This window comes from Vombatus ursinus, unplaced genomic scaffold (genome assembly GCF_900497805.2).
Source record: "Vombatus ursinus unplaced genomic scaffold, bare-nosed wombat genome assembly UNPS02011334.1, whole genome shotgun sequence".
Taxonomy (NCBI): Eukaryota; Metazoa; Chordata; class Mammalia; order Diprotodontia; family Vombatidae; genus Vombatus; species Vombatus ursinus.
In genome coordinates, this window is record NW_020951112.1 from 1980605 (window position 1) to 1999732 (window position 19128).

General features: G+C 43.8%; 1 protein-coding gene across 1 annotated transcript in view; it reads right to left on the reverse strand.

Moving 5' to 3' along the window:
- The window catches only part of CHPT1 (choline phosphotransferase 1), a 34009-nt gene that overhangs the window by 2441 nt on the left and 12440 nt on the right, over window positions 1-19128 (reverse strand). The window contains exons 2-8 of the mRNA XM_027855884.1: window positions 13984-14131; window positions 9621-9762; window positions 5391-5475; window positions 3290-3421; window positions 1627-1785; window positions 955-1080; window positions 32-142 (exon numbers count right to left, since the gene is read on the reverse strand). Of these exons, the coding sequence (XP_027711685.1) occupies window positions 32-142; window positions 955-1080; window positions 1627-1785; window positions 3290-3421; window positions 5391-5475; window positions 9621-9762; window positions 13984-14131 (903 nt within the window). The remainder of the gene's footprint in view (window positions 1-31; window positions 143-954; window positions 1081-1626; window positions 1786-3289; window positions 3422-5390; window positions 5476-9620; window positions 9763-13983; window positions 14132-19128) is intronic.

Below are 19128 nucleotides of genomic sequence, written 5' to 3' on the forward strand. Positions count from 1 at the left end.
GGGCTATTAGTCAGTCATTATGGTTTTGAACCTGTTCAGGTGCATGAGGAAATGGAATCCTGAAGACTTGTAAATGAAAGTGATTTGCAATCTGCAAGATGACAGCAGTGGAGTATCTCAGCAAATCAAGTGAAGAGATCAACTTGAAAAAGAAAGAGACAAAACAGATCACCGTTCATGTAACAAGGTGCCCTTTGGTCATTCTGGTGCCTCGCTGGGGCAGAGGGTCAGGTTGGGAGACAGGCACTTGTCGTCTTTGAGAGAGAAGAAGGGGTTGCACCAGCTCCTTGAAGGATGAGTGTCAACTTACAGGGGAAAAGGAATGACATGTAGTTACTGAATTAATAACCTAATTTTATTAATAAATATTCCCTACCCATCTGAATGAGATCTGTTAGTGGAAGCATGAAGGCAGGGACTTATTTCTGGATGAAATAACCAAGAAAGGGTATTATTAAAACCTTAAAGTAAAGTCATGTCAGAAAAAGGAAATTAAGTAGCATTATAGAGACCAGCCCAAGGGCCACCTTACAAACCATCTGTTGTCCATAGGTTTAAAATGCTTGGTGGTGTAGGAAGGGTGCTTTGAGAGGTTATGGGAGACGGCCATGGTCACAGCTAGTGCGTGTGCACATCAGGCAGGTCTGAAGGAAGAGCAGCCCAGCACAGTGGAGAGTACCACACCTGGGTTCAAATCCCACTTCTGACACTAGCTATGTGACCAATTTCACCTCTACTGTGTGCCTTGGGCCAGTTAGAGGCAGACAGAGAGAAGACATGGATAGAAATCCAAAAGGCTGCAGGCAGGACTGCTTTTAGCAGCAGCAGTTCCCCAAGGGCCTTTACTATAGTGGTATAGAAGTAAGAGTCAGATGCTAGGAGTGCAGGAGGAGAGGGGATGTTTCGTATTATCTACAAAAAGATCAAAAGCTTAGCACCAAAGTGCTCACTCACCATTGCTACCCACAGAACAATGTATTCGTCTATAAAATTGTTGAAGTACTGGTCCAAAAACAGAAGACCTGGCCCAATAAATGCAGGGTCCTGTAGACTTAGTTTACTTTTGGTCATGTGAGCAACCTATTTAATAAAAAGGGCAAATGAATGATCTAGAAATTGTTAAATGACACAATAATTTGATAAAAAGCTGTATAGACTCCCACAGATTTGAACAGTTTATGCTTTACTTAAAAAAAAAAATAAGTCTTCCTATTAAGACAGAAAATGATTCCAAAGATCATTTAGTGCTTACGCTTCTGGGAACATTAGTTAAACTGTCTTACAGAGATGTCTAGCTTATTCAATTTATTTGTATCTAAGTTAACATGAATAACTAAAAATGTACAGCCAATGAGGTTTTATAATGTATGTTAGTTTAGTCTAATTCTTTCTCTACTAAATGGTTCATGTTAGGATACGGTTTGATTTTTAGAAGTTGGATTACAGAAATAACTTTGACCAACCATTAGAACGGGGATGTCATGGCGACAAGAGGACTTGATAGGACACAACCTACACTTGTCACTCACTGCCCTGGCCGTCTGTACCAGTTTCTCTTGAGGACCAAACACACACACACACACACACACACACACACAGATACACAGTTTTAACTAAACTGCTTACCACCAATTTTTGTGTGACTTTGGCATACACACACCCAAACATCATAATATAAAGACAGGGATGTTTTTCAAACAGCTGTGTTGCAGATTTTTTGCAGATCATTATGGCCAGAAGAATAATTAGTCCTATATGGATGCCAGGTGACAGAACACTGGTGCCCTAAAGAAGAAAGCAGGAAATAAGTTTTCATATTTTTGTCTTCTATAGTGCTATTAAAGCAGCAATAACTCAGAAGCAATAGTAATTTTCTTATTCTTTAAACTGGGGGTGTTTCTTCCTTAGTAAAATATTAGCTGTGGGCGCTAACCACCACTAAAACCTGTTAATTTATCTAGATAAATGGATTACCCATGTTATTAGATTCAAGCTACAACTTACCAACCAACCCAATAGCTTCTGTGTGCTTACTCTATGCTGCTCAGCGTTAGTCACAGGACAGTTTAACTTGCTTACAAAGCATAACAGAGGAATGTGCCTTTTTTTTTTTTGAACAAATGTTCCAGCTGAGGGGTTGTCCTTCACAATCAGTGAAGGACTGATTTTGGAGGAGGCTATCATGCCCTTATCTCAATGCTCAAAATGTTTTTAGACCTCTTTTGTCACTGCCTTTGGAGCCATGTGACAGTGAAGACACCCCTTTTTAGCAATGGGGTCCCCCTAACGAGTATTACTCCCCAGGCTCAACTTTGGTCAAGTTTCGGTTGTTTCTAAAAATCACAAGCTATTTTTCTATTTTCCTCTTCTTCTATTCTATATTTTTCTATTCCAAAGAGGGGGAAGGTGGCAGGCTTTGAGAGTGATTCTCAAAAAAATGTTTGTTCCAAAGATGTTTTGAGTAATGGCATCGCTGAAATAAGCATTGAGCCTTCTGGGACAACCCGACCCCCAGGGTGGGCAGGTCTGGTTCAGAAGCCAGCCCGGCTTTACAAAGGCACAATCGAAGCACCCCCTTGAGGGCAGTTTGTCAAAGCACAGGCAAGAATGTAGCACTATCTAAATACTCTCAGTGAAACTGAAATCCTTAATGAAATTCACTTTTTTCTTTTTTCAAAAAGTATTTTTTCCAATTACATGTAAAGACAATTTTTATAAGATTTTGAATTCCAGATTTCACGAAATTCATTTTTAAAAGTTTCTCCAGGAGCAGCTAGGTGGCGCAGTGGATAGAGCACCGGCCCTGGAGTCAGGAGGACCTGAGTTCAAATGCGGCCTCAGACACATGACACTAACTAGCTGTGTGACTCTGAGCAAGTCACTTAACCCCAACTGCCTCACATTAAAAAAAAAATAAAATTAAAAAAAAGTTTCTCCACCATCTTCTTGGGTGCTGTCTCATCCCCCTGCCCTCCAAATCGAGGCAGTGAACAGAATAAGTAATAGAGTCTCACCCTCCACTTTACTGGTGGAGAAGAGTGATTATGCATCATGTTCAAACCCCCCTCCCCACAAAACTGCTTCAAAGAGGCAGCGGCAGCCTCAGCACATGAAGCATCCAGTCGCATAAAGTGGGTGAGGCCTTTAAGGCCCTTTCTAACCCCCAGTCTTCAGTTCCTGTGACGCAAGGGACAAGCGTCTATTTCTGCGGGTTAACTCTATTTGTAAAATTAAGCAACGACATGAGCTCAATACTGCAGGGAAACAAAATGCTTTTGAATTGTCTTACTGCTATTGTGGATCCATTCTTGCCAACTCCGCCACTGAGGATGGTGTGGAAGTAATTAGAACAGGAAAAAAATGCTCCTGCCACTATTCCGAGAAGGGGGAAAAGCTTCAGTTTTACTTCAATCACAGGGATCTTTGGAGGGGGGAAAGGAGAAAGAAATTTTAGGTATTCAGTATACCAACGTTAAAGTTTTCTTTAGAGGTCACTACACTTTGGGGCCCTTTATTCTTGTTCAAATGAAAGTCACACATTCAACTTAATGTAGTTGACATTTTTCTTGGCTCTTTCATCATTACACGGAGACAATCTGTCCACTACATTCTGCTGCGTGTACAGATAGTTACACGATAACCGTGTCTGATAGCCGTGAATAAGGACAGGTCACGTCTGGGCAGCAGCCCCCATGTAAGTGAACATCAAAGGGAAGGCAAACACTGCCAGTGGCCTTCACACAAATGATGTGCCATGGTACACACGGACACACGTGCTTGTGAACGTTCTGAATCACAGCATATCCATCAGTAATGAATAACACGGTCATTACCTTCTGGCCGCCAAATGCTGCTTCGTGAAAGCTTCCAAAGGCAGCGAAAGAGTTAAGAAGAAAAGTTGACAGTGAATTACCACCAGTCCTCTCTTTAATATTTCAAAAGAACAGCAATCTCATTTTAAAAATCTGCGAAGTCCCTGACCACATCCACAACATAACCGGGAAAGTTAGATGAGTAACTCTTACAAAGTCACTAAGCAACATTATTTCAGTACTAGATGGTTTCTCCCACACCTGTGGAGGCCTTTTAAATCAATCCCTCAAGTCCAGAACCCTAGCCTGTTCCCGAGCCCACCCTTTCATTCCCTGTGCTGCTGATGACAGACAACGGGCCTTCGCACCAGCACCCACTGGCTATGAGCTCATCCCGGGCATGCCCGTCTTCATCAACTGCAGGGAACAGGGGCAGGGACCAGCTAACATCCCTAGAACACGAGGGCCTGGTCTCTCATGACCTACTACCGCAGATATCTGCGTGATGGACAATTATGGGCATGGACAGCTGGTAGTCATGCAACTGATTTCTGCTCCAGATTTGTTTCTAAAACAAATCTTGAACTTGTTCTTATCAGCATCACGCTGTGACCACCTTAGCCAAATAACCGATGTGCAAAGAAATCACCAATCGAGGAACCCGTACAGAATACAGGGAGGTAGGCAGTCTGAGAATAACATGGGGAAGGTGAGGGGATGCCAGACTACTGATGGCTCCCCTTCGCTAGTTTTCAAGAAATTGTGTACAAAAAATACTTAGAATTAACATTTTGATTTTCTTTTCTAATAGAGCAACTGGCTTTTTACTAATGTGAAACCTTCTGCTGAATTTATTTTTTGGAAAAAATATTTATCCTACATGTTAAATCTATCATTTTAGGCCTGAAAGAATAGTATCATTTAAATTTTATCAGATAGAAGGCAGTTTTTTTCCCCCTCTATATATTATTAATTTAATACAAAAGGGGAAAGAACAGTAAAGCATAAAAGAAAAAAGCATTCTAAAAATAAGAACCATACTAAAGGAGAAATAACACATTTGAGACCCAACACACTTTAACTGTGGGCACTCCCTCCGCTGATGCAGTATCCAGCTCTCTTACAGTCGCCTGTCCTGGGCGTATCTTTCCAGAGATCCGCCCAAACACAATGTGTCCTTTGGCTGTTCCTCTCTTATCTTTCATTTTTTGCTTTCTCCATGACCAGCCCACCATTTCTTCTAATCACAAAAACTTTCCTCTGAGATTATAATGCTTTATTTACCATCTGCTCATTGACAGGGCTGGCAGCTCCATCAATATTTGTAGATGGGCTGATTGCTGAGTGATCCTTAGCACCCTCTCCTTCCTTTTCTGCTTTCTACCATGGCAACTATGGAAACAGAAGAAGGCTTCACAAGTCAGCAGGGCCAACTTCTGACCCAGCTCCCCACACTTAGACAGGCTGGTCCTTGGACACGTCAGTGCATTCAGTATAATTCAAGCTTTTACAGAGAAAAATCTACAGATGTCTTCCCACCTAAGCAAAAGGGCTAAAAATATAGATGTGAATACTTACAATATAATCCCACATTGATGTTCCTCCAAATGAGGTTAAAATAAAGACAGTAACTATAGCTAGCTGAACTTCAGTTACATCCAGTCTAAAGAGAAGCGGGAGGAAAGGAGGAAGGAAAAAAACACAAAATGTTTACCGACTTTGAATATGCAAATAAACAACTTAAACGTGGGGTTCAGAAATCAAGGTCAGCAGAACTGGCATGCACTTTACGAGGGTGCAAAGTCCTGGGCAGCATTTCAGAGAAATTTCGAAGATAAAGCTCCTTTTTTTCCTACCATTAAATGAGTAAAGGTTAATTCATTCAACCAATCTTTATTATATTTAATCCTTACTGTGTGCCCAGTACAGTGCTAAGCACAGGGGCCACACCAAGCCCCTGGCTTCATGAAACTTACTGTCTCATAGGGGGAATGCAACAAATAGAACTAAAATGCAAAATGTTACCCGATAAGTGCATCGAGTTGCTGTAAAGGAAAGTGCTGTGTGAGATCTAGGGGGCCTGCTGGCCGTTAGCACTCAGGAGGTTCAGGGGACACTTCTGGGGTTTTTATCAGTCTGGCTTTAAATCATGTGTAGGAATTCAACAACCGAAAAGGGGAAAGGGCATTCTCGGCACAGGGAAGAGCAAGAGCAAAGGCTTGGAGGCGGGAGAACAAAAGGCATGGTAGGGAGTACACGGACTCGTCTGGTTCAGGTGACATGTATGAGAAGAGGGCTGGTCAGGTAAGGGCTGGGCCAGGGGTGGGGACCCTGTGGCCTCGAGGCCCTCAGCTGCAGCCTTCCGACCAAGTCCAAGGTTTACAGAACAAATCCTTTTATGAAGGGAATTTGTTCTCTGAGGTTTGGACCTGGTCAAAGGCTGTACCCGAGGACCGAGAAGGCTGCATGTGGCCCTGAGGCGGCAAGTTCCCCACCCCTGGCGGTGGGCAAGCTGCAGAGCAGAAGGGAGAAGAGGTCAGAGAAGGCAGGCAGGCACACACACAAGTTACATTCAGGGAGGGAGGGCCCTGCCAGGCTGGGGTCAGCGGCACGAGGTGGGGAGGAAGCCGCGAAGGGAGACTGGCTCGGGCCTCCCAGGTCTGCGAGGAGGAGACGGTGCAGGGGGCGGCGAGGAGGAGACGGTGAAGGGGGCAGGTGCCGCCCAGCGAGCAGTCAGGAGACCAGGGCCAGAAGCAGCGGAGAGAGACGTCCTGTGGACAGTTAGCACAGGGGTCTCGGGAGCTCTTTAGAGAGGTCAGGATTGAAGACAGGCACATGAGGGGAGGGGGGCCCTGGGAGCAGATGAGATGGGGACAGAAGCAGGCCAAAACGAGCTCTTTGGAGCAAACAGTTAAGACAAATCACAGGTACTTTCATCTTACACCAAAGAGGGCAATTCACCCATCTCATTTCCCAAACGTGCGTGTGCTGAGAGGCTGTGGGGGAGCACTACAGACTGGGGAGGGGTGTGAGGAACTTCAAAGAAAAGTCAAGCTACTTCATGCAAGTTAGATCACGGCACAGTGAGGAAGACGAGGCTATGTGGGGACATAGATGATGATATATATAATAATCGGAGGATGACAAAGTTATTAAAAATCACTTGGAGGACAAACCTGCCCTATCCCACCCAGACCCGGGTGCCACGGTCAGAAGCCCAAAGTTAGCTGGACGGACTCTGCATCTTACTCATTCTAACTCTTACAAAGCCCAACAGGCTTGCCTTGTTCTCTTCACGTGCCAGGCCATTTCCCAACTCCATGCCTTTGTCCAGGCTGTCCTCTCTCTACACCTTCAGTACATTCCCTCCTTAGGGAACTCTACAGAATCCTGAGGGCTCAGCTCAGGTTGCAGCCCTGATGAGAAGCCGTCTACCCTAATCTCCACGGCTGCTGGTTCACTCCCCTGTATCTTTTTCTTTAATTGTCTGTATGGATGTTCTTTTCCCTCCACAGCCTCTCTATGTGGATGATCCCCAGATCCAGACATCCGCCCTCATCTCTCCAAATGCCTCGTGGACATCTCAAACTCCATGTGTCCCAAACAGAACCGTCTTTTCCCCCAAACTCTCAGTCATCAAGGCCCATAACCTGTTTTCTCCTTGACTCCTCACTCACCCCATGTAACCAATCCATCACCAATTCTCGTTTCTACTTTCACGATGTCTCTGGGGTGTTTTCAGACTTCTATCGCTTTCTTCCCAGACTATTCCAACAAACTCTAACTTGTCCCCCAGCTCAAGTGTCTTTCCACTCCAGTTCATTCTCCTCTCAGCCGTCTGACCACACCACAGCCCCTGCTCAAGGACTTCCAGAGGCTCCCTATCGCCTGCAGAATCATTTCCTAAGTCTTCTCTGAATCCTCCACATTCACTATTTCTTATAGTGTTGGATTATTCCATGATGTTCCCACCCCAAAATCTGTTTAGCCATTTGGGAGTCACTGGGCATGCACTGTTTCCAGCTCTTTGCCATCACAAACACATTCTGAACATTTTGGCATCTATGACACCTTTCCGCTTTTGACCTCGTGAGGGGTTGGGCTCTCTTGGGCCCTTGATTCACTTTTTAAGCCTAATTCCAAATAGCTTTACAGGATGGACCAGCTTCCAGCACCAACAGTGTATCCATGTGCCTATCTTTCCACGGATCCTTTACTACTGACCATCTCCATCTTTCATCACCTTTGACAATTTTCTAAGTATGAGGTGAAATGTCAAGAGTCGCTTTGATTTACATTTCTATTATTACTGGTGATTTGGAGCAATCTTTCATATGATTACTAATGGTTTGCAATTTTTCTTTTGAGAGTGGTTTGCTCATATCCTTTGATCAGTTTATCCACTGCAGAATGAATCTCGGTCTTATATATTTTGGATATTAGACACACCCTCCCACCCCCCAACTGACTGCAGCTGCACTGATTTTGTTTGTGCAAAAGCTCGTCAACTCCATGTACTAAAATCACTACTCTGTCCTTTGTGATCACCTCTCTTATTTGGCCAAGAACTCCTTCACTAACTAGCCACAGCTAAGTGATCTCATTCTTTAAAAAGTTTAAGGTTTTCCTTTCAAATTCAGGCTCACATCTTGATACAACAGCTCATTGTGGTACATGGCACAAAGCTGTTGGTTTAAATCCCATTTCTGCCGAGCTTCTGCCAAGTTTTACATCAGTTCTTATCAAAGACAGAGATGTCTCAAGTGTTCCAATGCCTCTTTCTCTACTACCTTACACATAGGCTGTGTGGGACCAGGCTCACCAAAGCCATCTGCTGAAGAAATGCCTGACGAATGAACGAATTAATTACACATCAAACAGCGGCCTGGCAATGACCGAGCAGTGTTCCTCCTTACTTTCTCCAAGGGCTTAGAGCATCTCCCCTCCTACATCACAAGGAGCAGCAGTCCATCAGACAGGGAGGCTACCAGAGGGACGGGAAGGGAGGAGGCGAGTTCCTGCAGCCTCTCTCAGGGGAGAAGCCTAGCACGGTGCTCCTTTCCCAGGCCAGAAAGAGAAAGGCATTTGGGAAGGGGCCAACAAAGCAGGCTCTTTTGTGGAGGTTTCCGTCGGGAGGAATCCCAGCTTAGGTCACAGGTCACAAGTCACACAGGCTGATGCCGCCATCCAAAGAAGAGTCATCCCTTTGATTTCACAGAGCAACAAACTCCTACACAAACAATTGTTTGTGTGCTGAGCACTGCTTATAGAATGACCTGAGCTCTTGGGTTCTCCCTCCATTCTGTGGCTCCTAAGCAGCCTCATTAGGCCAGCCCAGGGAATCTGTACCTTTTCTGTGTCCTGGACTCCTCAGGCAGTGTCTGGAGAAGCCTCAGGACCCCTTCCGAGAAGTTGTGGCTGGTAAAGGCTAAATTGACCATTTCTGCTTCTCTGCAATTATAAGGTTTTTTTTTTGTATTTAAATGCATAAAATAAAATAACAAAAACCAATTCTGGTGAAGTACAGCCGTCCACATATTTAAAAGAACAAGTCTGAACTTGATCTCCCTGGTTAAGAATCCCTGGCTAAAGCACGATCTGGGAAACAGAAAAGGTGGGATTCACATCCACCAACGTTGCTCCATTCCAATGTCTGGTAAAAGGCGTGGCAGGGAGAGTAATGTCGTGAATGACAGCACGCTCGGCCTCCCATCAGTGTGGATAACCAAGTCCTGGTAGCTGATCACCAAAGTGCTTAAAGCAAGTATCACATTTTTCATTAGGCATCAGTTAACAAAGTCTACTTACTTTCCAAATCTCAGCACTCCCGACACGTAGGTTTGCCAATGAGCACAATAAAACATGAACATCCCAACAAAACAGCAGAAAAACAGCCAGTTGGGGTCTGATCCCAAGCGAATGGCGATCGAGGCTCCGAGAGCCACAAACACTGAAAGAGAAAGCAAACATACAGTGAGGAAGCAGCTGGAGACCGCTGGGGTTTTAGAATTCATACTGGACTCCACCTAGGGGCACGGCAGGCACCAATGGAGGGGACTGGGCAGCCGGCGGGGTCGCTGAACCACCACAAGAGTCGTCAGGCCAGGGCAGAAAGGACTTTCATTTATCCCTTGTGCACATGCCAAGTTGACAAACAGCCACACCGTGCAATGCAAACTACCCAACATTGGGAGCTCAGCCGACACAAGAGGGACGATTAACAGCTGGCTAAATTAGAAGCTGAAATGACCCCCCCCCACAAGCCAGTCTGGACGTTTTGCTGCGTCTCTAAGGCTCTGTCGCCCCTCACTCACACACAGGCCCTCGGCACCTCTTGCCTTGAAGCCAGCGCCGGACTTCAGGCCAGACTCCCTGCCTCGAGGCTCTGGCCACCGAACTCCGGCCAGGTGATGATCCTACACCACCCATTCCAGGGCATTCCTATCAGCCAGTTGACCACCACTTCTTCCTCACCCCCCACCTCCCACCTCAGTGCCTTTGCATGGGTGGCCTCACAGGTACTGTGAGAGAAGCCTAGGCTGAGCTGGTGAGGGTACAAGGGGAAGCAGGGCCCAATCAGACAGAAAGGTCAGAGGGCTGGGTTTTGTAGGGCTTCAAAAGCTAAACAGAGGGGTTTTCGTTTTATCCTAGAGACAACAGGAAGCCACTGGAATCTGAAGCACAGTTCTTTAGTATTTTATTCTTTAGTCTCCAATGAGTTTGAAGCTTTTCTTCAAACAACCCTTTATTGATTACATTTATCACGTTGTGGCTGGTAAAGGCTAAATTGACCATTTCTGCTTCTCTGCAATTATAAGGTTTTTTTTTTCCCTTATGCCCTGCCACTCAAAAGGGGGAGGGGCAAAGCCCTTGCAGCTGGGCTCCTAACTTTCAGGATTTCAATGCCACGCCTTAGCTTCAGCCTTGCACGAGGACATCCTTCATCCCCTGCTGCCCTCTCTTCTCACTGTGGAATTCTTCTTGGGGCCTCCACCAACCTCTTGGCTGTGCTTGTCTTTCCAGACTTCCATACCACGCCTGCGGGCTAGTCCCTTCACCTCATCCTCAAACCCCTCCCCCTCCTGCCTTCCAGCTCCTTTTGGGGGGTTGTCTTCCCCTATTAGGGCAAATTAGACGGAAAACTCCTTGAAGGGTAAAGCCAAGACGATGGAGTGAAGTCGGCAATTCTGCAGATCTTTCCCAACCCTCCCCATAAATAATGAAAAAGGAGGCTTCTTAAGGCCAGGACCATCCATCTTTGGCTTTTCTTCGTGTCCCCAGCTCCTCATACACTGCCTGACATACAGGAAGGGTTTAAGAAATACTGATCAAGGGGCAGCTAGATGGTGTAGCGGATAAGGCACCGGCTCTAGATTCAGAAAGACCAGAGTTCAAATCTGTCCTCAGACACTTGACACTTGCTAGCTGTGTGACCGTGGGCAAGTCACTTCATCCCATTGCCTCACAAAAAAATGCTGATCATGTTGCCTTTTAATTCCCCTTCAGTCGTTGTCAAAGGTCTATTAAACCTATCTTTTCTAAAATTCTATTTGGTTTCTTAACTTTTTAGTTATCTTTTTTGTTGGATTTGTCTAGGTCTGATAGGCAGATCTTATGGTCTCAGTCCCTCCCCTTCTCTCTCCCCCCACACCCTTCCACAGCCCCTAAAGATTTTTAAGTGTAAATTAAAAGAAGTCTTACTGTAAGGGTGTGGGAGGAATATGAAATCAAGTGGAGGAAAAGACAATCAAAGACACTTGATCACCATTGAGCTCCTTTGAAGTGCTCAAATGTATTTACCTTTCTAGGTTTTATTTGTTTCCTGTTTGTCTTTCTTAGATTCTATCTTTTCATTAAGCCGGCTTCACAGTTCTCTATTCTGCTAAAAGCCCATGTTTCCCCGGGCAGGATTGCACTTTGCCTTTCTCTTCGGCCTTTTTTGCTGTCATATTGCCATTTTCTTTTCCTTTACTGGAGTGACATCATTGTCTCATGTGATCCTGACTGAGGCCCCCCAGGACTTGAACTCTTTCCTTATGGATGTTTGCAGCGTTTTTTTCTCTGACCTGGAAGGTTTGGATTTTGACTATAATATTCCTGAGTAATTTCAATTTTTTTTTCAGGAGGTAGCCAATGGATTCTTTCCATTTTCATTCCATTTTCTCCCTAGATTTAATCTTTGTGGACCGTTTTCTTTTGTGATTTGTTGAAATATGGTGTGCAGATTTTTTGTCTGGTCCTGTTTTAGGGGGAGATTAATTCTATCTTCCCACGCTGTATTCCAGGCCAACTGTTTTTTGACAGCAGTGACTCGCTTCACATGTTCCTTTCATTTTTTCAGTCTCTAACTCCGTTGCATTATTTTGTTGCTTCACTGAATCATCTGAATTATGTTAGCTCCATTTTATTTTTGAGGTTCCCTATGATTTGGCTAAGAGTTTCTCTTTCTGTTCTAAGCGCAGTCTCTTCTCCTTCTTGGGGGCTCCCACTACATTTCTTGTGGCCCCTCACACCTGCCAAGGTCTGACCACTCTTTTCTTCTGAGACTCTCCCTGCACTCACTGTGAAGAATGACAAGCTCTTTTCTGAGCCTGTCTTGACTCAAAGGAGTTCTTCACAGTATCAGGAATTTTCTTCTGTTTCCCAATGTCTTTAGTCTGAATTCCTGGATTGGGACTTTGGTGCTGGGACCAAGCTCCATCCCCTCCTGTAATCCAAGGTGGCCAGGCACTGGTCCTGTCTCCACAGCAGACTGGATGCTGCCGCCATGGTTCCAGAGAGAGTGATTGACTCCCTGTGTTCTTCTGCAACTGGGGCATGGGAGAAGGAGCGGGCCTCAGAGCTGGGCTCAGGGCCCATTCTCGGCCCCAATCCCTCGCCTGTGAATTGCTTTATCCCTGTTGTATCACCAATAGGTCTCAAGAGAAAATTGGGAGTTGTGCTGGCTCAAGGCCTCTGGGAGGGCCCTGCCTCTGCCTCTTTGGGCAGTCACAGACAAGAAGTCAACTTTTTCCTCATTACGGCCCTGATGGGCCTTGACCAGGTACTGAAATGGGGCTGGTGTCAAGCCTCTTGAGTGTACACGGCCCGCTGCCTCGGCCTCATCTTCTTCTGCCCGACAGTCACCTCCTGGGAGTTTGTTTCATCTGCTTCGTCAGCTTGGATCTGCTGCCGGGTCCGGAGATCTTGTGACCTTCAGGTCTCCTACCATCAGGCCCCCGGGATTCCAGTTTTCTGGTGCTGCCCTGAAGGAGACGGAGGTGTGTACGTGTTCTGGCTTCCTCCGGGGCTCTCTTTCACCTTTGTTGGGGTGTTTCTCAGGGCAACTGGGCACAGCTGGACTTTTCACTTTACCGGAAGTTCACTGAATTATTTGGAACAGATGTATTTTTAAAATCTTTCTAAATTTCCTAAACTGGTCATTAAGGCAGTAATCACTGACATTACCAACAGACCTATTTTACAAAAGGATTCACTACAAAACTGATAACAATGGAAGCTCACTTGACTTATGTGTAAGTGGTTTTAAAGACAGACCATTCACTTAGGAGCCACTGTCAATTGAAGACCAACCATCACATGGCTCGCCTGAAATTATGACAAGTGTAAGAGAAAGAGAAAATGGATTTTATTTCTAGAAATATGACATCATTACATAAACTTTTTATTTTATTTTATTTTTATTTCTTAACTACTCTGTGTATAGTAGATGTTTAACATTAATTCAATTTGGAAATATACCCATGGCATAAAATGCAGGTAACTTGTGGCACAGTAGATACAAGGCTAGGCCTTGTAGTCAGTCAGGAGGACCGCGGTCCAGGAGGATGTCCAATGTACTCTGTGACCTTGGATAATCTATGGAACCTCTCAGTGTCTCCAGGAAACTCTGTAAGACTGTCATTTGCACATCAGCATTTGTAGGGGGAATTTTCTCAACCAGAACTCCTAATTGCTCCAGATCAAAACAAAACACCCCAACCCCAAACATGTAGCACAGTACACCAACATTTCTTACGTATACTGTGCTTAACACTGCTCTAAAAAGCTATAGCTCTTTCCAAAAAAAAAAAAAAGATAGAAAATAGCAAGATTTAAGCCACTTAACATCTGAAGCAGACCCCAAGCTCTTAATGCTACAAAAACGGAGTTGAAAAGTCTATTGATTTACCTGTGGAAATAGAATCACAACCATGGTCAAAAAGTTCTCCTAAAGGAGAACAGCTGTTTGTTCTTCTGGCTTGTTTCCCATCAATGGCATCCAGTGATTGGTAGATGAAGAGGCCCAGGCCACATATTAGGAATATCCATAATGGTGCCTAAATACAAAGAGATTATAAAGCCCATTAATTTCAACTAATTAGTTTCTGGCTGAAAGCAATTCAAACTCTACCTAGTCAATCTACACCTTTTCCTTTGTGTTGTGTTTTCTTATTGCAGTTCCATAGAATAATTAATTTGAAATCATTCAATACATTTTTAGGCTGGCCAAGCAATCAAAGCTTTAATCATACATCTTTACTCTTTCCTGGAGGACTCCTCGAACTGATGGTGTCTTGCCATTCTTTTCTATGTTGAGGTTCGCTAGTTGATTGTGTGCTCATTAAGGGTCAATCTTCAGGTCAGAAATGGCCCTAGAGATGATCTAGCCCAACCCCCCTTTTCTAAGTGATGGTGACGGCTAGCTTGCAATCACACGTCACTGTGGTCCCAGTGCTGCTCCTCCTCTCCTCCCTCCCAGGCAGCCATCACGCTGCCTAGAACAGATGATTTCCCACTTGTCTTTTTCATACAGATCTCATGTCTCCCTCACCCTCTACTCATGCGGCTGATAACGGAGGACTCTTGTCCAGCTCTATTAAATTTCAGCTTTATTAGGACAGTGCCAGCAAAAGGCAGTATCTGCTTCCCAAGGCCCAGCCTGGATCCAGACAGAAAAAGCTCCTCACCAGGAGGCTGGACACTTGGTAAATTCACTAGTCGTGGCCACTCCATGACCAGGAAAAAAAAAAAAAGATGAGTTGGTCCCAAAGAGCAGGAATGAGGGAGAACTGAGCCCACGTAGTTAACTGGTATCCAGGGAAGGTGAGGAAGCCTCCCCGCCATGACAGGTGAGGCTCCTCCAGTGGCAGATCTCCTGGAGGACACCTGGATAAGAGGTGAACGAGACGGATGGCCAGGATGGCTGGCTACCTGTAACCCTGCAGGTGGTGCCATGCCTACCTCGCTGAGATCAAAGAGACCCATCAGAGAAGTGCAGGGCAAGGGGATTCTTACATTTACCCCATATTTTAGTCTGCTGAGATCTTTCGAGATCCCTACTTTATCGACAAATGTCTTCCTTATCTTACACGAATTCAATAAGAATGCACAACAATATTCACAAGAGGTGCTTTAGGGTTATTTACAGAGTTGGGTAACTTTCATGATTCAATCACGGTGTCAGGTTTGTGGTTTCTATCACCCCTCTTAATATGAGTTTTAAGGATATGTTTGCTTCTTAGAATTTGGTAACTACAAATTCTGTGGAATATAAGTGAATTAATATTGCTTGTAAATATATGTTCATATATATGTACATGCAGGCACACAAAGCCATATTAATGAATCAGGCCCTTCACCCCTTCCTGGGATCTTTGTATTGGAATTTATTTCTTCTCCTTTCTTGATTCTGCATTAGCATTCCAATGTAGAATCCTGAGGGAAAAAGCCATACTTTTGATTCCCACTAGAGGAAATGTACCTAACTAACACTATTCCCAGAACTCAAGGGAAAAATTCATGACCAGCTGGTATCCTCTAAGAATTAATTGTGTCAGGCTTTCTTTGCTTAAAAACAACCTAAACTTAAATTAAAACAACTTGAAATTTTCTCTTTTCCCAATAATCCTTTCACAGATAACTGTCCATCAGGGTCCGCAAGGCCCTACAGCACATGGAAACATGAAGAAGATCTTCCACTGCCCCTTGTTATTAGCTTATCTTAAATTAATGAGGAAATACTGACATGTCATGCTCTCATTGCCCTCAGCCACTTCTGAGCTGAAGGTTCCCAAAGTATAAATGGGGAAGAGCAGGTGCCCGGACACCCTCCCTCCACTCCCTGACCCCTAGTGGAACATCATCTCCAACAGGGAGATGGGGTTCTACTTACACCTAAGGGGAGACGGGAAGCCATCTGGAGGGAGCTCTTGGATGCAGACTGGGGGCTCATTCAGCACCTCTCTCTCATCTGCAGCCAGCTCTAAGTATGCTCTAGGCCCGCAGTGCTTCTTAAACTGTGGGCACTGAAAGGGTCTTGAGGTGAAAAAGTCTAAGAAGCCCTGCTCGAGGGAATCCTTTTCAGGCAGGTAAGCTTGTGCATGGTCTTTCTTCTTTTCCACTCTCTGGTGCAGACCCTGGATTACTACACAAACACTCACTTGGAGAGGCACACGCTCCCCCAAATGTAGGAACTGAAATGAGCAGGAGACACTAATCAAGTCCTTTCATTTTAAAGCTCATACAAAGTTCTTTGTAACTTACATAAGTGACTCAAACTCATACAAAGTCCCTGTTGCTCATACAGAACACATAAACTGTACCCATATGATTACTTTTCAAAGAAAACAATTTAAGACTCAAATTACACTGAACAAAATCACCCACATCCACGGCCTCTGGCACAGGTATGCCCTGGAGAACATGGAACATTCAGGCAGGTTGATGCATAAACACGGTCCACTACAGTGATAACAGGTGGCTAGCGGTAGCATAATAAAAGGTAAGAGTAGGGGGTCCTTCTGGAAGTGCCTTGGGCCACTTCATGAACTGGTCCATCTGAAGTCAGATGAATCAAAACTATCAGAAATTTCCAACAATGAGACATCAAAAAACAATACAACAAAATCAAAAGAATAAAAAATAGAAGAAAATGTAAAATATCTCACTGGAAAAATAACTGATGTGGAAAATAGATCAAGGAGAGATAATTTAAGAATTATTGAAAGGCATGATTCAAAAAAGAGCCTCGACATCACCTTTCAAGAAATTACCAAGGAAAACTGCCCTAATATCCTCGCACCAGAGGGTAAAATAAAAATGGAAAGAATCCACCCATCTCCTAAAAGAAATCCCAAAATGAAAACTTCCAGGAATATTATAACCAAATTACAGAGCTCCCAGGTCAAGGAGAAAATACTGCTAGGAGCCAGAAAGAAACAATTCAAATATCATGGAGCCAAAGTTGAGATAACACAAGATTTAGCAGCTTCTACATTAAAGAACCAGAGGGCTTGGAATGATAATCCAGAGAGCAAAGGAGCTAGGATTACAACCAAGAATCATCTGCCTGGAGTATAAGCCTTCAGGGGGAAAAATGGACATTCAATGAAATAGAGGACTTTCAAGCATTCCTGATGAACAAAAAATCTGACTGACAAATACAGGACTCAAGAGAATAATAAAAAGGTAAGCAGGAAAAAAATAAATCAGATTCAATAAGGTTAAAACATTCCTACATAAGAAAATGATACTTGTAACTCCTAAGAACTTTATAATTATTAGGGCAGTTCTGTCTATATACATAAATAGAAGGGATGGCAGTGAGTTGAATATGATGGGATGATATCTAAAAAAATAAAATTGGGGGTGAGAAGAGGAATGGACTGGTAGAAGGGGAAAGGGAGAGGTAGAATGGGGGAAATTATCTCACATAAAAGAGGCATAAGAGCTATTAGAGTAGGGGGAAGATGGCGGAGGTGGGAGGGGAGCACTCAAACCTTACTCTTATCAGTACTGGCTCAAAGAGGGAATAACATACACACTTAGTTGGGTATAAAAATCAATTGTACCTTACAGGAAAGTAAGAGGAAAAGGGGATAAGAGAAGGGATGGAGCTGATAGAAGGGAGGGCAGATTGGAGGAAGCAACAATCAGAAGCAAACACTTTGGAAGATGGACAAGGTGAAAAGAGGAGAGAAAGATAAATGGTGGGGGGTGGGGTGGCAGTAGGGGGGAACTGGACAGAGGAAAATACACAGTAACTCTGTGAAAAAAAAATTTATAGCAAGTTTTTCTGATAAAGCTCTCACTTCTCAAATATATAGAGAACTGAGTCAAACTGGGGAGGTGAGGGAAATGAAAGCCATTCCCCAACTGATAAAAAGCCAAAGGATAAAACAGACGGTTTTAACATGTAATTGGGAAATATAAAATATTAAATATTTTAAAAAGCTCCAACAACCAGAATTTTCTCACAGTACTATAAAAATAACATTTAAAATGATTAATCTATGGTATTTACAAGATCCTGAAATAACTTCCAAAGTTTCAAAGATTACGTTAAGTGCATATACAATTTTCATTTTAACTCTTGGCAAAATAATAATCTAGATACAGCATCTATGATCATTCTCAAAAGCCAGATTAATCAGAAAAAGAGTTTTCTGGATGAATATTCTGGTTAATGAGGAGTTCACTAAGAGAGAAACTAAGATCTAACTTTCATATGGAAAACAAGAACTTCATTTTAAAATGATAGGATAACATAAATTAATGAATTCATAACTTCATTTGGGTTTACAAAATTTTACTGATACACAATAAAGAATAATTCTCTTTAATGTTTTTGTTTTTAGTAGGCAACATAAAAACAAATCTCTTGAGAGTAGAAGAAATCTGAAAATCCAAGACCATTTTGGGACACCTTCTAAACACTACTATTCAATTTAGATCAATACATTTTACAAGCGTGGCTGACAACCATTAAAAAGATCAAATTTAGAGAAGTTCTGAAAACTGAGTGAAATTAACACAGGATGTAGAGCTGGACAGAGAAATGCCCACGACTATAACAAAATGGGAAGAAAGACTTGAGAATTTTGTGTTTTAAAGCAATGTCTTTTGCAGTATGTATAAAAGTCCTGTTAACTTTTCTTGTAATTAATAACATTGCCACAAAATCTGTGTAAGAATTGTCAGACTTTGTAAATATACTCATTTGCTCTACTTCAGATGACAAATAGAACAAAATCACACTTGTGTAAAATCCACGGCCTTAAAAGTGCTGGATCATTTGAGATGGACCTGTGATCACAGGGTGAGATGGCAATTTCACCCTCACATCCCACTGTTCTGCAGAAGGGTACACAGGCTTTTAAAAAACGGATGACCTCCGTGCAATGCCCTGCACGTCTCCCTTTCCTGGGCTCCACTCAGTCCTCATTCTTCATAGCAGCTGTTTGTACGGCCCAACTCCTGCTGGAAAGGCCAAGCACGTCGGTGGAAGGCATCTCCCACTGGGTGCCTCCCTGCCTGCCCGCCCACCTGCCCCCCC